At 46.9% G+C, this 23,123-nt stretch overlaps 2 protein-coding genes and 1 long non-coding RNA gene across 11 annotated transcripts in view; all 3 read left to right on the top strand.

Annotated features, from left to right (window-relative positions):
- LOC146188573 (uncharacterized) overlaps positions 1-12,330 on the top strand; it is a 34,883-nt gene extending 22,553 nt beyond the window's left edge. For 3 of the 9 annotated variants that reach the window (XR_014707550.1, XR_014707551.1, XM_084603852.1), the window contains 2 exons: positions 9,729-9,934; positions 11,628-12,329. Coding sequence is in view for 3 of the 9 variants with exons in the window: in XM_084603852.1 (XP_084459978.1) it covers positions 9,729-9,932 (204 nt within the window). In the remaining 6 variants the exon portion in view is untranslated. Of the gene's footprint in view, positions 1-9,728; positions 9,935-11,627 lie in introns of all 9 variants that reach the window. The other 6 variants (XR_014707553.1, XM_084603854.1, XR_014707552.1 and 3 more) reach the window with 5 other exon arrangements.
- Positions 1-23,123, top strand: part of LOC146188572 (uncharacterized) — a 74,542-nt gene that overhangs the window by 22,719 nt on the left and 28,700 nt on the right. The gene's annotated exons all lie outside the window — the stretch shown is intronic.
- LOC146188574 (uncharacterized) lies at positions 17,063-19,321 on the top strand. Its single transcript, XR_014707556.1, has 3 exons — positions 17,063-17,637; positions 18,849-18,992; positions 19,086-19,321. It is a non-coding gene; the product is annotated as an uncharacterized LOC146188574 (long non-coding RNA).

Consider the following 23,123-nt stretch of genomic DNA (forward strand, 5'->3'; position numbering starts at 1 on the left):
GGTGCAGCTGCGCACTCAGTGATCGCTTTGTTTTCAGAACATTTATTCAAACTATCGCCACAACATCGCTGATTATCTGATTCTCAATCGTCGCCGCTCTCACTGCTACCATCCAAGGCATCATGGCTACTCTCAAAGATGTAGTCATCCTCGAAACCACCCAAGCTGTTACTTACTGGTGGCAGATTTTTTTTGAAGCTCTTGCACACCAAGTCAGCCAGTATCGCTTTCCACGCGTCCACGATCCAATGGCAGTGCAATGAGCCTTCACACGCGTCCTGTCGGTGTGAAGGCGTACAGGCTGTCGACCATTCACTGGGGATATAGCCGCTTCACGTGTGCCCTGAACGGCTTGTTCAGGCATACGTTCAGTGGCTGTAGCATGGACGTCATGCCACCAGTATCACAAGGTCGGTGCTGGTCTCAGCGAGGTGAGACTTCATCACATCAGTGAAGTTGCTTCTGAAGGAATCCAGCACGAGCATCGGCCAGCGTGCCAGCAAGGAACCTGGTCTTTGTTCCCAGATTACTCGGATCCAGTCACCGACTAGGCCACTGTTCACCCAGAAATTTTCTTCTGCATGCATGATTCCTGGGGACAGTGGTGACCTAGATAGCATCTTGCCTTGAACATTACATACGGGCAAAGTTTCGTCCCGTCAGCCAAACCACATAACATCACTGTGCAGCGCGACTTGGCATTTCCACCGGTCAGCACGCTGACTGATTTGGATCCCTTTTTTCCCATAGTCATGTCCATCGGCATCCCAAAGTACACTGGGGTCTGATCTGCATTTCCTACCTGTGATGGCAAATGGCTATGCTGCTTCTGAAGTCCAGTTACGTATCGTTGAAAGCTCAACAGTATTTTCTCGTAAGCCTCAGGAAGCTGCTGGCACATTGTTCGCCGTCGCATCATAAATCTATGTATAGTGCCATAAAGCACTGAAGTCATGCACGGCTTGCACGAAGCTCGTGTGGAATGTTCATTTCCCGGGCCAGCTTCAGGGCTTCCATTTGAGCAATCTCTGTCGAAACGTGGCCAGTACTCCTCTGCTCCTCAATAAACTTGGCAAGCTGTGTTTCAAGAAAAGGGGGAGGGGGGCAGTGGAATCCAGTCTTCAGGCAACGAAACGCTTGTCTGTCTTGAGTAATTGTTTCAAGATTTTTTTTTTTCCTCCACTTGCGAATGCACAACTCTTCGACGTCATTTTGTTGTGCTGCAGCTTTGTTGCAGATTTCTCTGGCAGTGGCTATAGACCGGATTTATAGCTGCTCTCGTGCGCGGCCATTTTTTGCCGATGGGCGCGCTGCCACGCGGACACTTCCTTGGGGACTGCGCCTGTCCAGTAGCCAAATTCGGCTAGCATTCGGGTGCTAGACAATATTGCCAAAAATATTTTCATGCCACGATTGTATTGGAGCAAGTTTATTTGTATTGTCGTAGAGTTAAAATCGACTAGTTATTAGTGGGATTTGTTCAGCCACGTTAACTGTGTTTGATGCTCAGTATGCAACTGTGCTCCATTTTGGTACCTTACTGATGACAAAATGTCTGTGAACAGTTGCAAGCATTACTCTTGCACCCCGCCGGGGTGGCGCAGTGGTTATGGCGCTTGACTACTGTTCCCAAGGATGCGGGATCGTATCCCGGCCGCCGACGGCTGCTTTTCGATGGAGTCTAAAAGCAAGGCGCCCGTCTGCTGTGTGATGTCGGTGCCCGTTAAGAATCCCAGGTGCTCGAAATTTCCGGAGTCTTCCACTACGGCGTCTCTCGTAGCCCGAGTCGCTTTGGGACGTTAAACCCCACAAACCAAACCATTATTGTTGCGTACGACTCGCATATAATTTCACTTTCAGTGAGCTCTTCTTCTTCGTGCCAGTCATTTCGAACTTCATCAATTGCGCTATGTTGTCGTTTGCGTGGTGTGTGCCATTAACACCAACAAATCGCAGTGTGCGCATCTGAGTCGACAGGCTAACAGCAGGCAAGTTTTGTTGTGCTTTATGAATACCGCCACATTAGGATTGTTTCATTTTAGCCCTGGAAAATCTAGTGCCTATCAAATCGTAACGCCTGCGTTTCAAGCATGATACATTCTTTTTAAATCTTGCACGTGCATGCTTGTACATTGTTGTACATGCCAAAGGAAGAAACTGCAGCAAAGAAATGCTAGCTGGAGCATGACAACTCTGTTATCAGTGGTATATGGAGTTTAGTGTCCAAAAGTGGCTACGGCTATGGGGTACGCCGTAGTGAAGTGCTCCGTAAATTTTACAAATACCTAGGGTTTTTTAACTCGCGCTGACATCGCACACTACACAAGTATCTTCATCGAAGAGCGGCCATAGCTTCCGTGATCGAACCCATGTCTTCTGGCTCGGCAATGAAGAGCCCTATCCACAGAGCCACCGCTGGAGGACACAACGCAGTTTTTGTCTTTCAAGCTTTGAACAAATATTAACACAGTAGCAGCTGAATACAAGTATATTCTATTTCAATGCTTTCAGTGTGTGTGAGAGAGCTGTTTAGCCATTTGGGCCAGGTCACAGCATGTAATGAAATTGTGTTGTCTCGGGCAGATGCTAACAGCAAAAAGCTATTACGCTCAACCGTTTTGCACGCAGACTTCTATCTGTAATAAGGAAATAACAACTTGCATTGCTTATAGTCGGATTGCATACAGCACCAAAAAAAAATACAGTTACTTTTTTTGCGAGGTCTGCACTCGTGGATTACCAACTCTCCCATGCGTCTGTTATAGTTGGACTTACACTGCTGTTAAGGAACGGCAAACGAAAGCCAAAGACAAACCACTGGTGGCCGAAAACATGCGCTTTGCCTAAGCAACCTTCAGCGCGAAGCTCTCCGATCCAGTTACATCTCACATCATGGAGTCCGGCCCGAAATTCTACATTCTCATTCGCAGAATCAAAAAAGTAAAAAGCGAAATGTGGGAATTATGCGAAGGGCAGTCCGAGAAAAAAACGCCGCCACAGCGCATAAATGGAGATTTACAGTTTGCAACCTGTATGGTTGGCTACCTTTGTATATTGCGTCAAAAAAAGAACAGTGCGCTTAAAATGCTGTTGTACTTTCTGGAACAGGGACAAGTATGAGTAGCGAGGCACAGCATACACCTGCATGCATAAGCGGTACAGCGTGTAAACGACAGCATTGAAGAACGATCGCTCACAAACACGTACTCAACGCGAGGCATCCGCATGACCCACAGTCCTGTAGTCCCCTGTTCACGCGCGCCTGACAGATGTTGCCTGGTGTCAACAGCAGGAGCGCGCTAGCAGCCTGCGTGTGAGGGTAAAAAAACTGGTTTGTAACCTTTCGCTTGTTTTTCGCTGTGAAAGACTGCTGCCGAGTTGCATTCATGGCTCCAAAACAAAGGCCATCAGTGCGAACTGGGTCGATAGGGTGTTGAAACAGCACCTGACAAAAGGCCTAACAACTGCTGGCGGAACAAAGTGACCAATGGCATGGAGAATAAAGACTATGCTATGGATGTGGATTTGCTTATGCCTTCTGTTGGCTCCTTATCTGTTTGACAAGCGTTGATGACTATGGGAATGGCAGACTACATGGGCAGACTGTGCATTGTTTTGTAATGACCACTGCTCTCCCCCCCCCCTTCCCCCTGGAAAAAATTCGCAGATAACCTGCGCCCCCAAGCCTGCTTTATCGGTAAGGCAGGAACTAGAGCTGGGCACAGGCTGGGGCTGCTCGGAAGCCCTTGGGCTCGGTCCGGGCCCAGGTATATTTATCTTGGGTGGGCCGGGCCGGACACCGTGATCACAAACACATGCAACATCTGCGAAAGTGCGAATACAGCCATAGTGCGATAAGTGTCTAGAATGCACAGCATTTTCCCGCGCCATTCCCAAGCGAGACCTTGAGAGTTCTTTCTCGGCGTTGACCCACCTTCTCGCCACGAACGAATCTTTGATAGCCATCAATGACCGAGCAGAAGGGCAGCTTGTGGGCTATTTGGTTTCGAGTTCGCATCTCAGCTTTGGTAACACCAGCGCTGATGTTTAGGTATCAGTTTTGAAATTCGCTCCACGCTGTCGCCTATCACACATCGCTTGTGACTTACTCCCGCCTCGACATGGCCTCATTTGAAGCGGCACATAGCTCAAAGCATTTGCAGTGCAAGTGTTTCCTCTTGTTCCTGTTGCTGCAAAATGTTCGCGTGAAAGGCACATGGTGAGCCAGGCGAACTCACTGAGCACTTGGCCACAAAATCAACCCCCTTTCTAGCTTTAGAGCTAGCGCACTTTCCAAGAAGCAAACAAGTTGCTTACCGAAATCCTATCAAAGAATGTGTTAGTCGTTCCAGCCACAAGTTGTAGCACTGAAAGAAACTTCAGTGCCACCGGGTTCAATATCCAGGAGTGCCGCAAATGCCTCAATTCAATGGATAACTTTTTTTTTGTGCACTAAGTTAATTCTACGTATGTCTTGTGCCACATATATTCAGCAAATTTGTAATTTCAAATGTGACAACTCATTTAAGAGCTTGGATAAACTTATCATTGTGAAATTATTTTCTTCTTTTTCATCGCTTCAACTGCAATTATAGCATGACGGGCTGGGCTCAGGCTGAAAATTTCAGCCCGTGCACACCTTAGCAGGAACACAGGCCACATGAATTTGTAAACAAAACAGCACCAATAAGTAATCGATGCCAAAAATCAGTACAGGCGCCGACTGATTTTTCGGACTCCAAAAATTCGAACATACTCGATTATTCGGACTGCTTCGCGGCACCGTCACCCTTCCCATAGGCCGTAATGCATAACAAATACCGAAATTTTGGACACTTCGCAACCTCTCATTTGATTTTTCGAACCCTACTCGAGCCAACTTGATCGACAGCAGCTACCCACACTGACGCTGACTGAAGCGTGAAGCGCCATTTCTGTTTTGGAATGAGCCTCCTTACCGCCCCACAAGGTGGCGGTAGGGGTGGAGTCCACTCATCATCATCGTTTTTGTGTGTTCCGGCACAATGGTTAGTTTCGGTCTCACCCATCCAAATCCAGGTCAAATCCAGTAGCCGCTGGCCCAGTCGTCCCTTCTTTCTTCTTTGTGATGGCATGCGGTGTAGTTATAGTGTGCAGTGTTCATTCTACTTGTGTTGCTGGTGTATTGTGCACGCCTAGCAGTGAGACCAACGAAGCACACGGGAATGGCACCAACATCGGAGCAGTCAGCGCCGGGGAATTCAGCTAAGAAGCACGGCAAATACGCAATGATGACAATGGCGAAGAAGATCGTCGTGATCAAGTGCAGAATGGCCGCCTGCAGAGCGAAGTTGCCCGGGAGTTTGGCATCTCGAAGCAGACTGTGTCGGACTATATGAAAAACAAAATGAAGGTTTTGAACGAATCATTGAAGTCTTCTTCAGTGCTGGAAAGAAAAAATTTCAGAGAGGGCAGCCACCCGAAGCTCGAAGAAGCGCTCCACATGTGGCTGTGTGCGACAGTTGCAAAGAGGATCCCAGTGTCGGGCGATCTTCTGAAACAAAAGGCGGAGGCCCTCACACTGCGAATGAACATCGAAAGCTTTCAGTTTAGCGATGGCTAGCTCCGTAATTTTAAGAAGTACGACCTCACTTTCAAGAAGATGTGCGGCGAGAGTGGTGCCGTGGACCAGACTCTTGGTAACAAATTACCACTCCGATAGACTGGAGTCGCTGCTGGACCGATTTTCGCATGATGATGTCTTCAATCCGCCTTTTGTGCGAGTTTTCTGCGCATGTGCGAAGTCGTAGCGGCGACCGATGGAAACACATTGGACGGCGTCGACGGCGTTTCTCGGCGCCGGCAGTGCACGGGGGCTGGCGGCACCGGGCGGCACGGTGACCATCACAGGCTTGGCAAAGCGATGCCAACCACACCTGCCGCGTACGGTTGCCACTCTCTAAGCGTGCCGAGATGCAAGACGCGGTTTTTCAGGTTTCCTTCGGCGAGCTGTGACCAACAACGACGTGAAGCTTGAATTAGGGCCACCAAACGTCAAATGTGAATGGCCGACCATAGCAACCGACTGTGTACGCTCGACGGTGCGTTATAGGCTGGGTACAAACTCCAGTAGGTACTTTTCATCATGTATATTTCCTTTAGATGCATACATACCTGTAATATGTGTTTTTGCCGCTCGGAGCATAGGACGCACTTGACACTCTTGCGCGACGCACAGTATCTTTTTTTTACTTTAAAGGCTTGCCTTCGTGCACGCCAAAGCATTCGGATTTTGTTCTTTTGGTTTACGCACTCAGATGCACTTCGTTAGGAAGCTTGATAATCGTCGTCTTCGTCCAACCATTTGCAACGGCAAGGAAACCGCCCGACACAAATAAGCCTCCTGGTGGGTTCATGCTCGTTCACTTGCAGAGTGGATCACTCTGGACGTGAACAGGGTTGGTTCCTGACCGAGATGCGCATCCGATATGTAGGAGATGCACATGTGTCACCAAGTCGTTGATTCCGCAGAAATCGCGGCGGAGGCAGAAAGGTTATGGATCCTTTCACAACAAAATGACCGTTCGCTGTGCATTGAGAACCTTTTTACCACTGCGACCATATCTGTTCTGACTCCTGAGGGCAGAAATCGGCTACAGCGCTGGATCATCCGTTGCCAGAAAAATGCCGTGCGTTTCCTGCAGGTGTGCATTCTGGCCAGGACAATGCCCTTTTCAGGAGGTGTGTATAAGTGCCTCTCTGCCGAGCTTTGTAGATGAAATCCATGCTTGTAGATGACGCGAAGAGGAAGCGACGGCCATTGCACCATGCCGGTGCCGCGGTGACCGCATTGTGCTCGGTAACTCAAGACACCCCGCGCATATGCGCTGCTCGAAGTCGCAGGAGACGATTCCACCTAGCTGTGCTGCATCAACAAACCCCTCGCTGCTTTGCCCTTTGAGATCCCTCTCTCTGTCGCTCTGCCTCCGCGCTCTCCTGTCTGCCGAAAACCTGCACGCTGAGAGCGCCTCATTCTGTCATGTCGAACACGGCCCGCACTACACCCTCTTACAATACGAAGATAATATGTGCGTGCGTTATGAGTGGATTGTGAAAGCGCTGTACAATCTTCCATACTGCGTGAACATGATATACTTCAATCACTGTCACTACTTTCCGCCCTGAGCCCAAAAAGGGGGAGCTTTCACTTTCTACCTGCGTTGGCGTGGCCTTTCGTATGGTGCGCTTTCGCGCCATCTGCTACACTGCCGTCCAATGTGTTTCTCGCCCGCTCCCACATGATGGCACCACATCCTCCCGCAAAAGGCGGATTGTGATGAAACAGGCCTTTTTTATAAGATGTTACTCGAGAAGACACTGTCCGTGTCTGGCGACCCCTGCCACGGCAGAAGGCATAGCAAACCGGGTCACAGTGATGGTTGGCAGCAACATGTCGGGAAACGAAAAGCTCCCGATTTGTGATTGGGAAATCAAAGAGCCCGAGATGCTTCAAGGGGGTAAAAACATTGTCCGCGTGGTATGAAACCAACTCGAAGGCTTGGATTACGCAGCATCTTTTCGCTGCCTATGTACGCAAGCTGGACCGGAAATTCAAGGCCCATAATTGCAAGGTGTTACTCTTTGTGGATAATTGGGGTGCACATGTGGAATTCCTGCCACCAAGCACAACGAGCGTTCAACCCATGGACCAGGGTGTGATTAAAAATTTGAACGTGCTATACAGAGCACGCTTGCTGAGCCGCATGGTTCTGTGCATTGACGCCGGCAAACAGTATGCTATAACTCTGCTGTCGGCGATCAGCATGCTTGCTGATGCCTGGAAGGCAGTGATGGCAGCCACACTCCGAAACTGCTTTCGGCATGCTGGATTTGTTGGAGTTGGTGAAGCGGATGCCACGGCCCAGGATCTCCCGTCCGACATGCTTCCCTCAGATGGTGAACATGTGCTGCAAGACTTGAGCAGTGGCGGCAGGGTGATCCCAGACGCAGTCACCTTTGAGAACTTTTCAAATGCTGATAGTGCAGCACTCACATGCGCGGAGCTGGACGATGACGAGATAATTCGTCAGGTGTCTGCTGTTCCGCCTGACGACGAATCTGAGTCAGAGGACGACGCACCACCTGTTCCGCTGCCGTCGCACGCGGGCCTTGTGAATGCGGTGACGATGCTTGCAGCTGCCTACAGTGACAGCATGACCCTTTCCGAGATTCAAGCCGATCTGATTGCTCGCAAATGGAGGAGCGTCCAGCAGCGTATTCACGATTTTTTCCATCCAATTGTGGGGCCTGAGTAAGTGCATAGGGCATGCCAGTGCATAGAAATAGTTCTTTTTTTTTCTGATTTTGTTTTTTCGGACTCCTGTTTATTCGAATTTTTCGGTGGTCCCCGTGAGGTCCAAATAATTGGTTGGTGACTGTAGTTGTGAAAAAACGTTTGGCCATTTTTACTCAGCTGTCATGTGTACGCATATGTGTGTCCAGCAAACATCCACTGTCTAGTCTAGTCTCAGTTCTCTGTCGGCCACCTGACTGCGTGCAAGGAGCTAAAAAGCTGGGTTAGTTGCATTGATGCCAAGCTGCATGGGGAATGTTAATGAAATAACATTAAGCCATTTAAAGGAGCTAACATTTAAGTCGTAACCACGTGAAGCGACAATCCTTGGCGATGCGTCATGCCATCACTATGCTAACGCCTGTCATCACGGGTGCACACCGCACAAACAACGGTACTGCAACAGAGCGGCGCATTTTCAGCGTTGCTCTGTTACTGCTGCCTCGCGGTTTGGTCTTGGGAAGTACAGTTTAGGCTAATACTCTATTTCTAGCACTTAACAGCATGTAGTATGATATAACACTGATGAAATTTCATGTAACACATCGGGTTTCTAATGGAAACACCACATTAGTGCGTGGTGTGCTCTTACACATCGATGCAGACTTGCATTGCAAGCAGTGACTTCCTCCGGCTCTTTTCAAAAGTTTAAAATATCAAGCCACTCTATAACCTTTGTTTTCCTTTATTACCCTACCAATCAACAGACTCAATGCCCTTATATATGCATGGACGAAATGAAGTGATTGTTTGCAGGATCTTCCTTCGTCCAAAGTGGATTATAGAAAAACTTCACTCGCAAAAAAATCCAGAACGGAAGTTGAATACCCCAAAGCCTTCTGCAATTGGCTGTCTTGCGATCTGATTCCGGGCAACATGCAAAATTTACTAAAAACCCAGAACCTGAGTAACAGCAATGATCAGCATTGGTTGGCTGCCCTCAGCTCACTGTGCTATGCTTTCGCACAGCGTGTTGCCGCGAATTGTAGCCTCATGCGGTTACTGCTTAACGCAAGCATTTCAGAAGAATAATGTGATTGAATGCTCAAGTAGCGCTGTTGCAGTAACTCGGTGGTTAGGGTGCACGACTGCTGAACCCAAGGATGCAGGATCGAATTCCGGCGGCAGTGGGCACTTTTCGAAGTTGGTGAAAAGCAAGGCGCCACTGCGCTGTGCGATGCTTTCCATGTGAAAGAACCCTAGGTGGTATAAATTTCTGGAGCCTTCCACTGTGGTGTCTCTTATAGCCTGAGTCACTTTGTAACGTTAAATCACATAAACAGCCACTGAAGTACTTTTTGCAAGCATCTTAGTGTCGCAAATGTTCCTTATGGATGACTGTGCCTCGTTTTTCCACCCTCTATATGCATATTTTGTGTGCCGATTTTGTTTGCAGGTTGTCTTAGGGTCAGACCTGTACTTCGATGAGGGAAAACTTCAATTGATCACAAGCAAGAAAAATGAGGCAAAAGTGGAGCGGGAAATGGTAACGGTATTTCTGGACACCTGCGGAGTTGAGAGAGAAGCCTCACGGGCCAGCATTGCAGAAGGACTGCACGCAGTGTTCCAAAGAAGCCGGCAACCCCCGAGAAGAAAGTGACGGTAATCATGACTAAGTTTTGTGATATGCTTGTTGCTGAAATCAGGGGTGCAACAGCTGTGCCAGTTGCACCATTTTGATACAGCAGTATAATTCTGCGCCAAAATGCGCCAAACGGCCACAAAAGTTTGCCATGCTCAGGGACAACTTTCTGTGACCGTGATATAGCCAGTCGCGATGTTTCAGACACTCCAACGCGTCACTGGCCTTTTATTTTTATTTTGAGATGGCTTCATATTTTCCTTTCTAGCATTCACATGCTTCCTCCACTCTGAGTACGCTGCACTGTTGCGGTTTGAGGATGCTTCAATGCACGGTGCACTGTTGCGGTTTGAGGATGCTTCAATGCACGGGTCACGTTTCGTGCAGGGAAGTATCCTTTGAATGCAAAGGGGCTGTTTGTAACAAGGCACCACTGCTACTGCGTTGCACTGCGAAAAGGGCCATGGTAGTATTTCTGATTTTGGAGTAATACTTATATGCTTTGTTTTAAGCACCGCATGCTTTTAATGAGTGTATCTAGTTTTTTTTTATGTGGCTTTTGGAAGTTTTCTGTATTTTGTTGGGCCATTCATGTGCAGCAAGGTTGTTTTTATGCGGTCTAGTCGATAGATTCAAGACTCACTTTCTCGTCAGATAGTGCAGGAGAGGCATCAGTTATGGCTTCTGTTGTTGATAATATAACTTGAGGTGGTACATGTGTTATTTTCTTGCAGCACAATGCAGCCCAAGACTCAATTAGCATTTATGGATGCCGGAACATCTAAACACTGTAAAGTCTGCTCTGTGGACGAAATATATAGCCTAATATCCTGAGTCATTGCCCACCTCCCCATAATCAAAATATTGAGTCAAAACCAGAATCATCGCTAGCCCCTACAAAGCATATATATCACCAACCGAGGACACGTTTGCTCATCACTTTTCTTTGCTTACAACTTTCTTCCCTATCTGCTTTTGGCATTTGCCTTTTGGTCGCTATTTTTTGTTTGCTTTGAATCAAGATTTTTGTCTTTGGTACTGCGCTCACATTTAAGCACAGGCTGATAGCAGTTATGGCTTTGAATTGGGCTCTACCGGAGCTGTCGTCATGCGACACAAGCTGTGGATTTCGCAGACAGTAAAATATTGTTCTAAGAGTCTTGCAAGCAAAATCTGAATGAGATTGTCAAACCGTGCTAGATGAAAAAAGAGCACATTCTCTAGCTTTTGTATCTTTATTTTGTGCCGCGAAGTTTGAAAAATTAACCTTGGTTGTATGGCTAACACTGTTTTTTTTATACCACGCCTTGTGGTACAAAACGCTTACAGAAAGAGTCACGCCGAATTCCGGAACAAAATATGCCAAGCGCCTGGGATAGGTGGCCCTTGCCAGATTTCCTTTGGATCACATTCATTCATCCGATATTCATATTTTTTTGTTTGTCCCGAAGATAAGGTTTCTTCCCTGGTTAAAGGCTCCAAAATTTAAATTAATTCTGCAAAGTGCAGGTTTTTTTTCTCCGGTGAGCTGCTCCAAATACCAAAGTTTAATATTTTGCTGCTCCAAAAATTGCTACAAATCTTATTTCTTCTATTGTGCCCCTGTGAAATGAATGTTAAAATTAGTAGTGGTAGATCAACAGTGTAATTCTGAACCATGACCTTAAACACCACTTTTCTTCCATTACTTATGCATATCTTCTCTTTTTTTAGATCTAATACAAAAGGTGGTCACAGGAATCCCAAGTGATTTGTCGACTGCCAAAAGGATCTGGGACCGAAATGCCATTGGTAATATGTTTGAAGAAGTCAGTCGCGCAGACTGTCAGAAGGAAATGTGTGAAAATAAAATTGCCTATATCAGGCAAAGCTCTATGTTGGAGTCAATGCAAACAGGGCATCACCTGCTTCTTCGGTGCAGGGTGTACTCTGACCTACATGCTAGTATCATGCGTGGTCTAGTATCGCGTGCTGGCTAGCTACTGCCAGTGTGCCACTGCGCCAGCACAGTGTCGCCCAGTGTGCCAATGTCGCCCAGTACGCCAATGTCACCCAGTGTGCCAGTACCCAGTGTCCCAGTATCCAGTGCCACACTGGTCCGATGATCGGGTATGGCACTGGCCCAGTGTCTCCCAGTGGCATTGCATTTTCCAATAGCGTCGAGTCGATAAACACAGTGTGGCACTTGGCCTCCGAGATCGCCTGAGTGATGGCGACCTTGGCGTTTGTGGCATCCGTGCACCGCATGCTTGCTGCCGTTGCCTTGATGCCGGTAGTCATAAATCCAATGTTTCCTTTGCGGGGCCCCGAGAGCTACATTCGAACACATGCTCAGATGCCCAATTTCAAGCACCGGCCAAATGGGGCCTTACGGACGAGGGTTGGGAGATCACGGTCTCCAGATCAGAAACGGCTTCACATAGGAGACTGGTTGATGGGGCTGAAGCGGTCACAGTAAGCATGGCCTGCTGGCCAACACCCGGGATCAGGGGCCTGCCCAGCCCTTGTAACAAGTATTTCGCGGCTCCACCAAATAGTTTTTCATCACCACCACCAGCTGCGGCAACGGCCACTGCCACCAATCGTTCTCGCTTGTATTTGGCTGCGTCCACGTACCGGGCGTGCAGGTCCTCAGGGAGCACATGCCATCGGCCCAATAATGGGGATTGATTGGGGATTACTAGTCCACAAGTGGCCTAATGGTTCCAGTGAGCTACCAATAATGTGCAGCTACGCTATATCATCCCTTATTGGCCCAGTGAACTTCACCCATATCCGTTATTGGCATTACACCGGCTAACAGCGGTCAACAACGGCTTCTCAGTATTGAATATATCTAGGCATATAGTGGTCAATAATATCCAACCAACTTTGGCAGCTTCCTAACATTGTAATATCTAGTGGTCGATATTGTCTAATGAGCCTTAATGGCTGGCCAGCATTGCATATATCATAGCATAGGTTGGGCAACAATGCTCTGCCAATATGGCTGGCTTGTCAACTTTGAATATATATTGGCATACATTGGTCAATATTGTTCTGATGGTCGTGGTGGCCTGCCAACAACGTATACAGATCGTCTTATATTGGTCAATATTGTTTGATGAACTGTGATGGCTAGCCAGCATTGCACATATGGCAAGGTTGGCTAATATTGTCTGGTAATTATGGTTGTCTTGTGAACATTGAATATATCTTGGCATACATTGGTCAATATTGCCCCACCAGCTTTGGTGGCATCCTAACATTGTATATATCTTGGTTTATAGTGGTCAATATCGTCTAATGAACTTTGATGGCTGGCCAGCATTGCACATATAATTTCATAAATTGGTTAATATTGTCCAGCCATTATGGTTGTCTTGTCAGCAATAAATCTTGGCATATATTGGTCAATAGTGACCTGCCTGTCATGGCGGCCTGCCAACAATGTATACATATTGCATTATATTATTTAGTAGTCTTCGATGGTCTGATAACTAGCCAGCATTGCACCCTACTGGCGTAGGTTAGGCAATAATGTTCTACCAATATGGATGGCTTGAACATAATCAACATAGATTGGTCAATATTGTCCCATCAGCTTTGGTGGCATCCTAACATCGTATATATTGCCGCAAAACCTTCAAAACTGTTTTTTAACAGCCGCCGGCATAAAGGCTTATCACTCTGATTCTGGATCGCGTATCAGTTCCGTATTTGTCGTTTGTTAATGCTCGATGTCGCGAGTCATAACTTTATCAGTTTCGTAGTGCAAGATGCACCGAGATCTGTCTCGAAGATTCCGGCCACTCGTGTGTCTTTCTACAGTGTTCCAGCCTGTGCTGGTAGCGGTTTGCGACGTTATCTAGATTGTTCTGAGCAGCCTTTAAATTGACCATTGACGAGTGCGACGAGCATTCTTTGTTCAACGATCGACGAGCACGTTTGTTGCTATCGCCACCGCCGAGTTTCTTAGTTCTTTTGCGGGCGTAAGTCAGCCCAATAAAGAGTTAATTTCAGTACCATCGAGCCTGTGTCTTCTTTTGGTGTCAACAGCCTTGTCACCACTACGTTACAATATCTTGGTTTCTAGTGGTCGATATTGTCTAGTGAGCTTTGATGGCTGGTCATCATTGCATATTTCAAGCTGCTGTGGTGCTGAAAAAAACAGCAGAAGCAGCTCTGACCGACACACATTTTTCAATGTGCCTGTACCTAATATGACTGTTTTTGGGCTAATTTCGTCCCAACTAAATTTTTCACTGGCCCGGACGTCAGTCAACGTTCAACTGTAGAAGTTATACATACGCCATGTGTAATTTGGGCCAGCATAATGTTTATTGGGATTAATGTATAAATTGTCCTAAAATTGTTTGACTGAGCTGACCACAAAATGCACAGAAGCGCCCATCACAGAAAATGTAAAATATATTTTTCTGAATACATTTTCCGTGATTCGCTATTGCTGTGGATGACCTGCGATTATATTTGACAATTTTGGTAGAGAATTCTTTTATTTACAATTTTAGGCACGATTGATTGTTATGTAAAATTCTGCATACAATATCTTCGAGACAATTCCTACAGACTAGAGGGCCGGATATCGATCACTAGTGTGGACGTAATGAACACAGTGTTACAAACTTTAGCCAAGTGTTGAAACAATTCAGACAGTATGTGGAATCTACACTGCAGAAATTCGCAAAGGTGATGCACCATATGCTACTGCATACGGTGCATCACATATTATCGTTATCAACTAGACACAGTGCCATTACCATTGATGTCATCATTGTCATTATCACTAATTGCAGCGTCATTCTTGTCGCTATTCTCATGGTAGATAAGGAGAACTATATATGGTGCTAGTTTCGTGATCCAGGGTTTAGCGCAGTTAGTTAAAGCACTAGCTAGGCTAGGAGTTCGATTCCCGGTGGATACAGAATGTTTTTCTGATCTCGTCAAATCAGGATGATTGAAAACGATTGACACATCAGTGCACAGATCCGATGCACATATATCCATGCACAGATCCTGAACACATCTCGTGCACAACTCTCGCGCATGGGATTTCGTTCCACGTGCCTATATATACGCATACGAGTGCACAAGCATACGCGCACACTCAAGCACACCTCTGACAAGCAAAAGTGCGTGTCTGCGAAAGAACTCCAGCGCAGTCAAGAAACGCAAAGTACTCAAATGCAAAGAACGCAATAGAACATGTGTGTCGCTTGAACGAACACTAGTGGTTACGTTTGGATAGTAAACGCAAAAACAATCGAATATATCCGGTGAATCCACATCCTGTAAATGTTAGTCCATGATTCGAAACACGCACGCGCAGCATCATTATTTCTGCCTTTTTTTATGGGATGGAAAGAAACCCAACATGTTCAAGCAATAGCTGTGGGGGGTAGAGATCGATCGCACTAGCCAATCAAACACGCACTGCATGATTTACCATTACGCTAGCTGTTTCGGGTATTCAGCATCAGCACCGACTATACCACGCCTCAGTACTAGCTGTTCTTATAGACAGATATGTTGGGCTGCTTTCAAGGCCTTCGAGTTCTAATATCTACTAAGCACAAATTTGCATCTTATTCCTGTACTCTTTTTCGCTCTGCTGTGGGCTTCAGCAACAAAGACTGAACGACTTTGGCCATCGGTGCAAATATTTCAGCTAAAAAAAATACAAACAACATATATTCTACACTATGTCTAATAATTTACTTGACAAGAAAAGGAATCTGAACTGTCCTGGAATGGTTCGTATTCTAATGCGACGTAAATTGCACACTGCCAAAACGTGTGCATGTGGAAGATAAAAAAAAAAAAATCAACAGCACTACATGGGGCAAGGCAAATGAAAAAAAAAAGCAATTACCTACAGTGCAATGAATGCACACTCGTGTCGCCAGCGTATATTGCAAACAAAATTGAAATTGCATAATAACGATGTTCTTTACGGAAGTTATTTTTGTTCGAAAGCTGCAATATATGGCTCAATGATGCATTTGACTAGAGCATTGCAAGCACTGTTCAAAAACTATTCTTTAGGCATGCATTGCCTTATTATCCAACCATATAATCACTGGACTGAAGGCGTTTCACTCTAGACAACTAAATTCTATCCCATTGTGTCAACCAGGCAGATAATGGCAATTCATATATATTGCTCCCTGTGGTTTGAGTGGGCAATATTAAAAGTAATGCAAGTGAATTACTTTATCAGTTTTGGGGCATTGTTAGAGAACACCACTCTCGAAGAATTTAACACGATTGAGAATTAGGCTTCCTTTGTGAAATATTCTGCCGCTTTCACAAGCGCAGCTTCCATGGGCTAAAAGATTATACCGCGCTTTCTGAGGTATATGTATATCTTGTCCCAAGTTTGTAGATATAGTTTCAATGTTGACCCTTGCTTTTCATTTTTCTTTACTGCCAATTTAGTTCTTCAGATCTTAGCTCAAGTGTTTTGTATTTCTTGCTGCTTTATATGCCCACGCTTAGTTCTATGCAGATTTTTTCTTGCTTTAAATGTTGACCTGATTTGAAAAAAAAATTAATAACATTGGAATTTTTAACCTTGAAGTACCCGTAGTTATGATCATGTTCTTTTCTTGTCCTTAATAGGAATACAGCAAGTATACGGGCTGTTGCATCGCTCAGTTGCTCTTGACGTTTCAAGATCACTCCGTCATGAACAGCGACCTGTGTGCCGTATTTAGTAAAAAATGGGTTCATTTGTTTGAGCCGAGAACGATTCCGTGAAAACTGAAGATTGTTTTACGTATGGGATTATTATTTGGAACACTAAGGTAAAACGCATTTTGCATTAACAAAAAAAAAAATGTGGCGAAATCATCATGCCACTGAAAATGTTACCGAGCCAGCAGTCGAGGCGACCAAAAAGCTCCGAACGCACTCCTCATTTTAGCGAAGCCAAGAGCAAAACTTTGGGCATTCCTCCTCGCAAGCTTGGTGCTAAGAACATATGGTTTCCATTCTCTCGTCCTTTCGTTGCCTCTGCCCGAGGGCCTTGATTAAAGCTATTCTCCAAACCGCTTTTAACTTCCCGTCTTGTAGCCTTTTCTTCCCGGGAAGCAGTCATCACGGAAGGGCAGCGACCTTCACTGCCCTCTCTTTCCTCCTAGCTAGGCATGCGTTGCTCACAATACCCCCCCCCCCTCCTGCTCTACCCCCCGCACTCTTCCCTTCCTTCCCGCCAACTTTCCTGGCTGGCAGCTTTCTGGGCTCGTGCGGTCCTACGGGAACTCTCATTTCTCTCACCCTCTTTCGAGCTTTATGCCTGCTCTTTCGACAGAACTCAAGCAAAAAAAAGAGAAAAGATCCTTCTGCCCCCTTCCAGCCATGCCTCGAAACTCTACACAAGCGGCTGATTCAGAGGCGTCCGGCCAGCCACACAATCCCCACCCGCTCGAGCTGCTCGAGCTCCTGCAGCTTTGAGCAGCAGAATCGAAAAACCAAGCCCTGTGAAAGTTTCGATTCATTTTAATGGCCATGCCTGAAAGAGGATATCTGTGAGTACACCAGCATTTTAAGTTGTTTGTTCATAACTCAGCCTTGAGATTATTTCTTGCTTTGTCTCCTTGTAAGATCGCAACTTTTTCTTACCAGGTGTAATAAAGCATCAAATCACTGGGATGTACTTTGCATGGCAACATTCATTTTGGATTGTTGCAACTGAGGTCTGCAAGTCTGCGCTAGCCGTACGGTAAGATACCTAATTTTTTTCCATGATTTGGTGCGGTATTTTGTCAGCCTTGATCATGTCAATAACCGATATGCTTGCGAGAATGGAAAGTCATTTATTTCGACCGCACCATGCCAGTCAGTTCTGAACTGTATTTTCAGTGCACTATTGTGTATGCATAAACTCTGGTTACAATGACAAAATTTACGGCACAGAGGTGGCCAATCTATTGCGAAATAAAAATGTGGTCCTGTAAAACATGACACATGTTTTATATGATTTTCAGGGTACACTTTATTGCGTGTGTGTTGTGTGTCTGAAGTGATCAGTTTCTTTTACATACTATATTCAAAACTCAGAGTTAAGTTGAGCTTTCTGGGACAAGATATTTAGTTGCGAGCGAATATTTAATATTGTAATTTGCCGTTATGAAAGCGCTATTGGAATGGTCTAAACGACGCATAGCTTATTCACGTGTATGATATTTCTCCTGTGCTAATCTGAGTAGTAGAAGTGTCATAAAATAGCCAACGGGTGCAGTTTTACTATCGATTGCAAAAAACTAAAAGCGTCCGGAAAGACCTGCCCACGCACTTATTCTTACTGCTAAATTTTATTATTTGCAGAAATAATAAAAACTTTTCGTTCAAAAATGCACTTGTTATATCGCGCAGAGAAAAGGGACTTGCCAGAAACATGACACTTCTACTTGCAAGAGCTTCTACTGTCAGCGCAAAGAACTATGAAAAAAAATTCTGAAAAGGGGATTCTTATTTACAGTTGCTACCCTTAGTTGTTATACTTTACCACACGTACAAACTTGTTCCCACAACAAACGTGATGCTAAGCTACAGATTTCTTTACTTTTCAATTTGAGTGTATCATACAAAGCCCAAAGCACCTGTGTCATACGTTGTTTTGGCTGCAGCCTTGACAGCTTTTCAAACATTCTGGTTGCAGTAATGATGCAGTGTACAATAATTTTAGCAGCCGCGGTAGAGTGTGACTGCCATTTTTTGCGTCTTTTTTTCCTTTGTAGCTTCTTTTTAGTTCTTTCGGCAATCTATCCTATTGAAAACTATTCAAAGGAAAGCTATTAATTTGAAGCATGCAATTATGACGCCTTTCTTCTACAGGTGTTTGATCACAAAGAAACCTCAAGTGTAAGGGGGCGAGCACTGACTACCGTTAAATTAGTAGATTACAGCAAATATTTTGTTTTATGTTTCTAGCGTCAGCGACACATCCACATGGGAAGCCGTGCACTGCAAGATGTCGCAACCAATGTAACCAAGTTAATACGGCTGGCCTCATTGAGCATGCAGCTTATTTCAACCTGAGCAAACCAGACAAGAAAGTTGCCTGTGGGCCAACAGGTGGTGCTTTGCATTTTTTCATGGTCTAGCTGTACTTCCACTTTCCAAAACTTTTCTGTCGATGGGATTTATGAATGTTGCTTTCATTTCCAGGTGCCATCTGCAAAAGGAAATACATTGTTGTGCAAGCTGCTCAAGTCCATATCTTTGAAGGCTGCTGGAAGCTGCTGCCCTTACAACCGACCACAAAATCTGTGATGAACTCAGCGCCTTCCTCCAACCTGTTACCTGAACACCTTGCCAAGGGACTTAAAAACAGGAGGAGCACTGAAGTCTAAGAGTCCTGCCTAAATTTTTCCATGCCTTGTACCACTTGCATACCTAATAAATCACCATGGAATGAACCTTTCGGCTGTATTATTTTCTTTGCATGGATATTCTCGGCATGTTTTATTTAAATTAAAAGCTGCATGAAAAATATCTGCACTGCATTGGTAGGGGATGGCTTTGTAGTTGCCTATTAGCCATAGCACAAAAAAGCAACTAGCCATGGTAGTGATTATTGAAACATTTAGCACTATAATGTGCCGGATTGCCAATTTGCTCTGGCTGGATGCCAATATTACAAAACCAATGGGTAAGATTGAATTGAAAATATTGGGTAGCCGTTCAATCTGGCTGGATGCCAGTTGTGAATATAGAGTGAAAAAGCATGGATGCAAGATATTTTATGGCCAGTGAGCTTGACGGGATTGCCATCAAATAACAACCAGTGAGTGAGCTTGGGTGGAAGATAATTGAGTGCCGTTGAATGCCAGTAAACAAGGTAGTATGCCAATACTCGTTTTTATAGGTGAGCTACTCAAATTGGTTGGCATACATCCTGGATCTTTGTGTGCCCCAATCAGATGCCAATACTGACCATTATTGGGACTAATATATACCAATATTGGACCAGTGGCGATCCATTGACGGTGTACTGCTTAGGTCCTGAACGTGTTCGACGAGGCTTTGGCCCGCGCCTGCCGCCGTTCTTGGTTGTATTCGGGGTGGGGTGCACGTTCTTCGGGATGGGGTCCATGTGGATGTGTGCATGCGCCTCATCGCTGATCTCGCACGATTGCCGAATGGGAGCACGGGGATTGTTATCCAGGGACGTCGGAATACTGCGGCCTGTCTTGGCGGTAGAGGCTCCATTTGTGTAGTGAGCTGCGCCTCGGCTATTGGCGCAAAGCCCCCTCATGTCCCGTGGGAGGGGCCCACGCTCAGGGTCTTCAATTACAAATGGTGTGCAAGCCCCTGGAGGGCGAGCCTGGTGGTGGCATCGGTGAACGTGAGTCACTGAGCTTGCAGCGATGAGCTGGACATGATCTGTTCCCAGTAACGGAGTGCCACATCTGGGGAGGGAGTGAGTGAGTAAACTTTAACAAATGCTTGGGGATCTTTTCGCTTCTTCAGTCGAGGCTGACGAGCGGTTGGCGCCCCCATTCGAGGCCACCACCGGCTCTCGACAGCTTGCGAGCTCTTGTGACCAGGAAGAGCTGAGCCTTTGGGTCAGAGCTGGTTAGCAAGCTTTCCGAGATACGTTCGAAGCTGAAAATTAGGATCGCTGTTTAAGAGTCAGATATAATTTTGGCGGAACCGAGGTAGAGATGGCTAAAGTGATAGCCGTCTCCTCATTGTGGTTGTAGAAGGGACATAAATTGTTCCTGCTGTACAGGGCAGCCGTCGCTGAGAACATTCGTTACCGCTACCTGTGCGCCTGATGTATGTGCATGGCTTGCACATTGGTCACTTCCGCCTTCGCCCAGCGCTAGCGGCCATGCTGTTGAACCAGTGCCGAACCATTCGCCTACTTCACGCTTGTCGTTCTGTTACGCCGCAGTACTGTACAGGTGCTTTGGCCGATATTTTCGTATTATTTTTGGCGCAATGCCTCCTCAGAGGAATGAGCAATTGTATGCAAGCTGTTACCCTGAGCTAGTTGGATCGGCGCGCATATGCTATGAAGAAAAAAATTACAGGGCCTTTTAGATGTCTCTTAAAAGGAGAATGACGAAACCTTACCCTTCCTCTCGTATCATTTGCCTCTCAATGTTTGCCTTTTCTCAGTGTTCGTTGCAGTGCTACATGTAATTCTATCAGGTTTATAGGAAAGGAAGGTGGTAACAATAATAATAATAATAATAATGGTTCACAGGAAGGGAAAGGCGCAGTATCTGTCACACTTGTTGCTGTGGACACCTGAACCGCGCCGTAAGGGAAGGGAGGAAGGTGGGAGTGAAAGTGGAAAGAGAGAAAGAGGAGCCGTAGTGGAGGGCTACGGAGTAATTTGGACCACCTGGGGATCTTTAACATGCGCTGACATCGCACAGCACACGGACGCCTCTTCGTTTCGCCTCCATCGAAACGCAGCCGCCGAGGTCGGGATCGAACCCGGATACTCCGGGACAGTAGTCGGGCGTCTTACCACTGCACCACCCCGGTGGGGCAAGGAAGGTGGTAAAAACGTTATTCAGTGAAGGCCAAAAAAATAAAATTATGTTGCCGCCGTTCTGTGGGTGGCCTTCCCGCTGCTGGTCGTGGCCTCCAGGTCATGCCTGGCGGCGACCTCCGCTGCCCAGGTCGTAAGCCGCTGTTGAATATGCGGCTCTGAGCTGGCCAAAGCAGCCTCCCACAGCTGCGGGCTGTTTATTTGCCAGGAGACGGGGGAAAGTGCGCTGGACAAGAGTACAGAATGTGAGCATAACTGCTCGGGGAGAGCTGCAAAGCGTGCATTGGGGCGAGAAGGCACCGGGGTGAATAAGGGCAAGACATGCAGGGGAGAGGAAAGTGGGCCTGTAAATGGCGGGCCTTCCCGCTGCTGGTCGTGGCCTCCAGGTCATGCCTGGCGGCGACCTCCGCTGCCCAGGTCGTAAGCCGCTGTTGAATATGCGGCTCCGAGCTGGCCAAAGCAGCCTCCCACAGCTGCGGGCTGTTTATTTGCCAGGAGACGGGGGAAAGTGCGCCGGACAAGAGTACAGAATGTGAGCATAGCCTGCTCGGGGAGAGCTGCAAAGCGTGCATTGGGGCGAGAAGGCACCGGGATGAATAAGGGCAAGGCATACAGGGGAGAGGAAAGGGCCTGTAAAGGGCACCGCGTATTCTGTTCAGTTTTAGATAGAGACTTGTGAGGGGGAGGAAGGGATAATCGGGAGTTGCGGTAGTGGAGGGTGATGTCATGGAAGGTGAGGAGGGAGTCACGAGTGTCCATCATGGGTGGAGAGTGCCAGCTCGATCGGTCATCTCGCGATCGATAGAATTTGCCGCCTCATTTCTAGGGTGCCCCGCGTGAGCCGGAACACAGAAGAATTAGATAGGACGGGAAGGGGAGGAGTGCTTAAGAATATTGAGCGCAGAGGAAGAGATTCTACCCCTTGCAAAGTTGCGTACTGTGGTCTTAGAGTCGCTAAATATGAAAAGGGCCGGTTTGCTGGCAATGGCGAGGGCGATGGCTGCTTCCTCTGTGGCAGTGGAAATGAGAGCAGGGATAGTGGCGACGGAGAGGCGGGTTCGTGTATTGGAAACGGTGGCCTGGGCATAGGCGAGATGCGAGAGGTAGGGTGCCGCATCAACATACACGGCGTCAGACCGTGTACTGTACTGACACCAGAGGGTGGAAACGCGGGTAGATCGGCGAGCGGAATGATGCTCAGGGTGCATGTTCGGAAGGGGCTTGACAGTGAGCATGGAGAAGAGGGAGCTGGGCTAGGGATGGGTGACACAGACAGGGGTCAAGCGAAGAAAAGTAAGGGCTCTGCCATGGGTGGTGCGAGATAAACGATCGAGTTGTGCTCCGCGATGGGCCTCCACAAGTTCTGAGACTATTGTGGAAGCCCATCGCCAGCAGACAAGAAGTGGGGGTGAAAGTGGGAAGCCCGAGAGCCGACTTATAAGTTTGGCGGATGATACAATTGACCTTGTCTTCCTTGGCATGAGACAGAGAGGTAGGGGAGGGAGTAGACAAGGCGCCTTAGCACAAAGGCCTGTGCAAGATGGCAGAGATCATGCTCGCGCATGCCATGGTGTCGTTTAGCGACCCGTCGGATCAGCCGTGCCATTGCTGGATGGTGGTACTAAGGCAGGAAAGGATAGTGTGTTTGTCATTGGATTGGAGAAAGAGACAGAAGAGATGGGATGTTCGTCGATAGT

Source organism: Amblyomma maculatum, chromosome 5 (assembly GCF_055883805.1).
Source record: "Amblyomma maculatum isolate TAMU_Amacu chromosome 5, ASM5588380v1, whole genome shotgun sequence".
NCBI classification, from domain to species: domain Eukaryota; kingdom Metazoa; phylum Arthropoda; class Arachnida; order Ixodida; family Ixodidae; genus Amblyomma; species Amblyomma maculatum.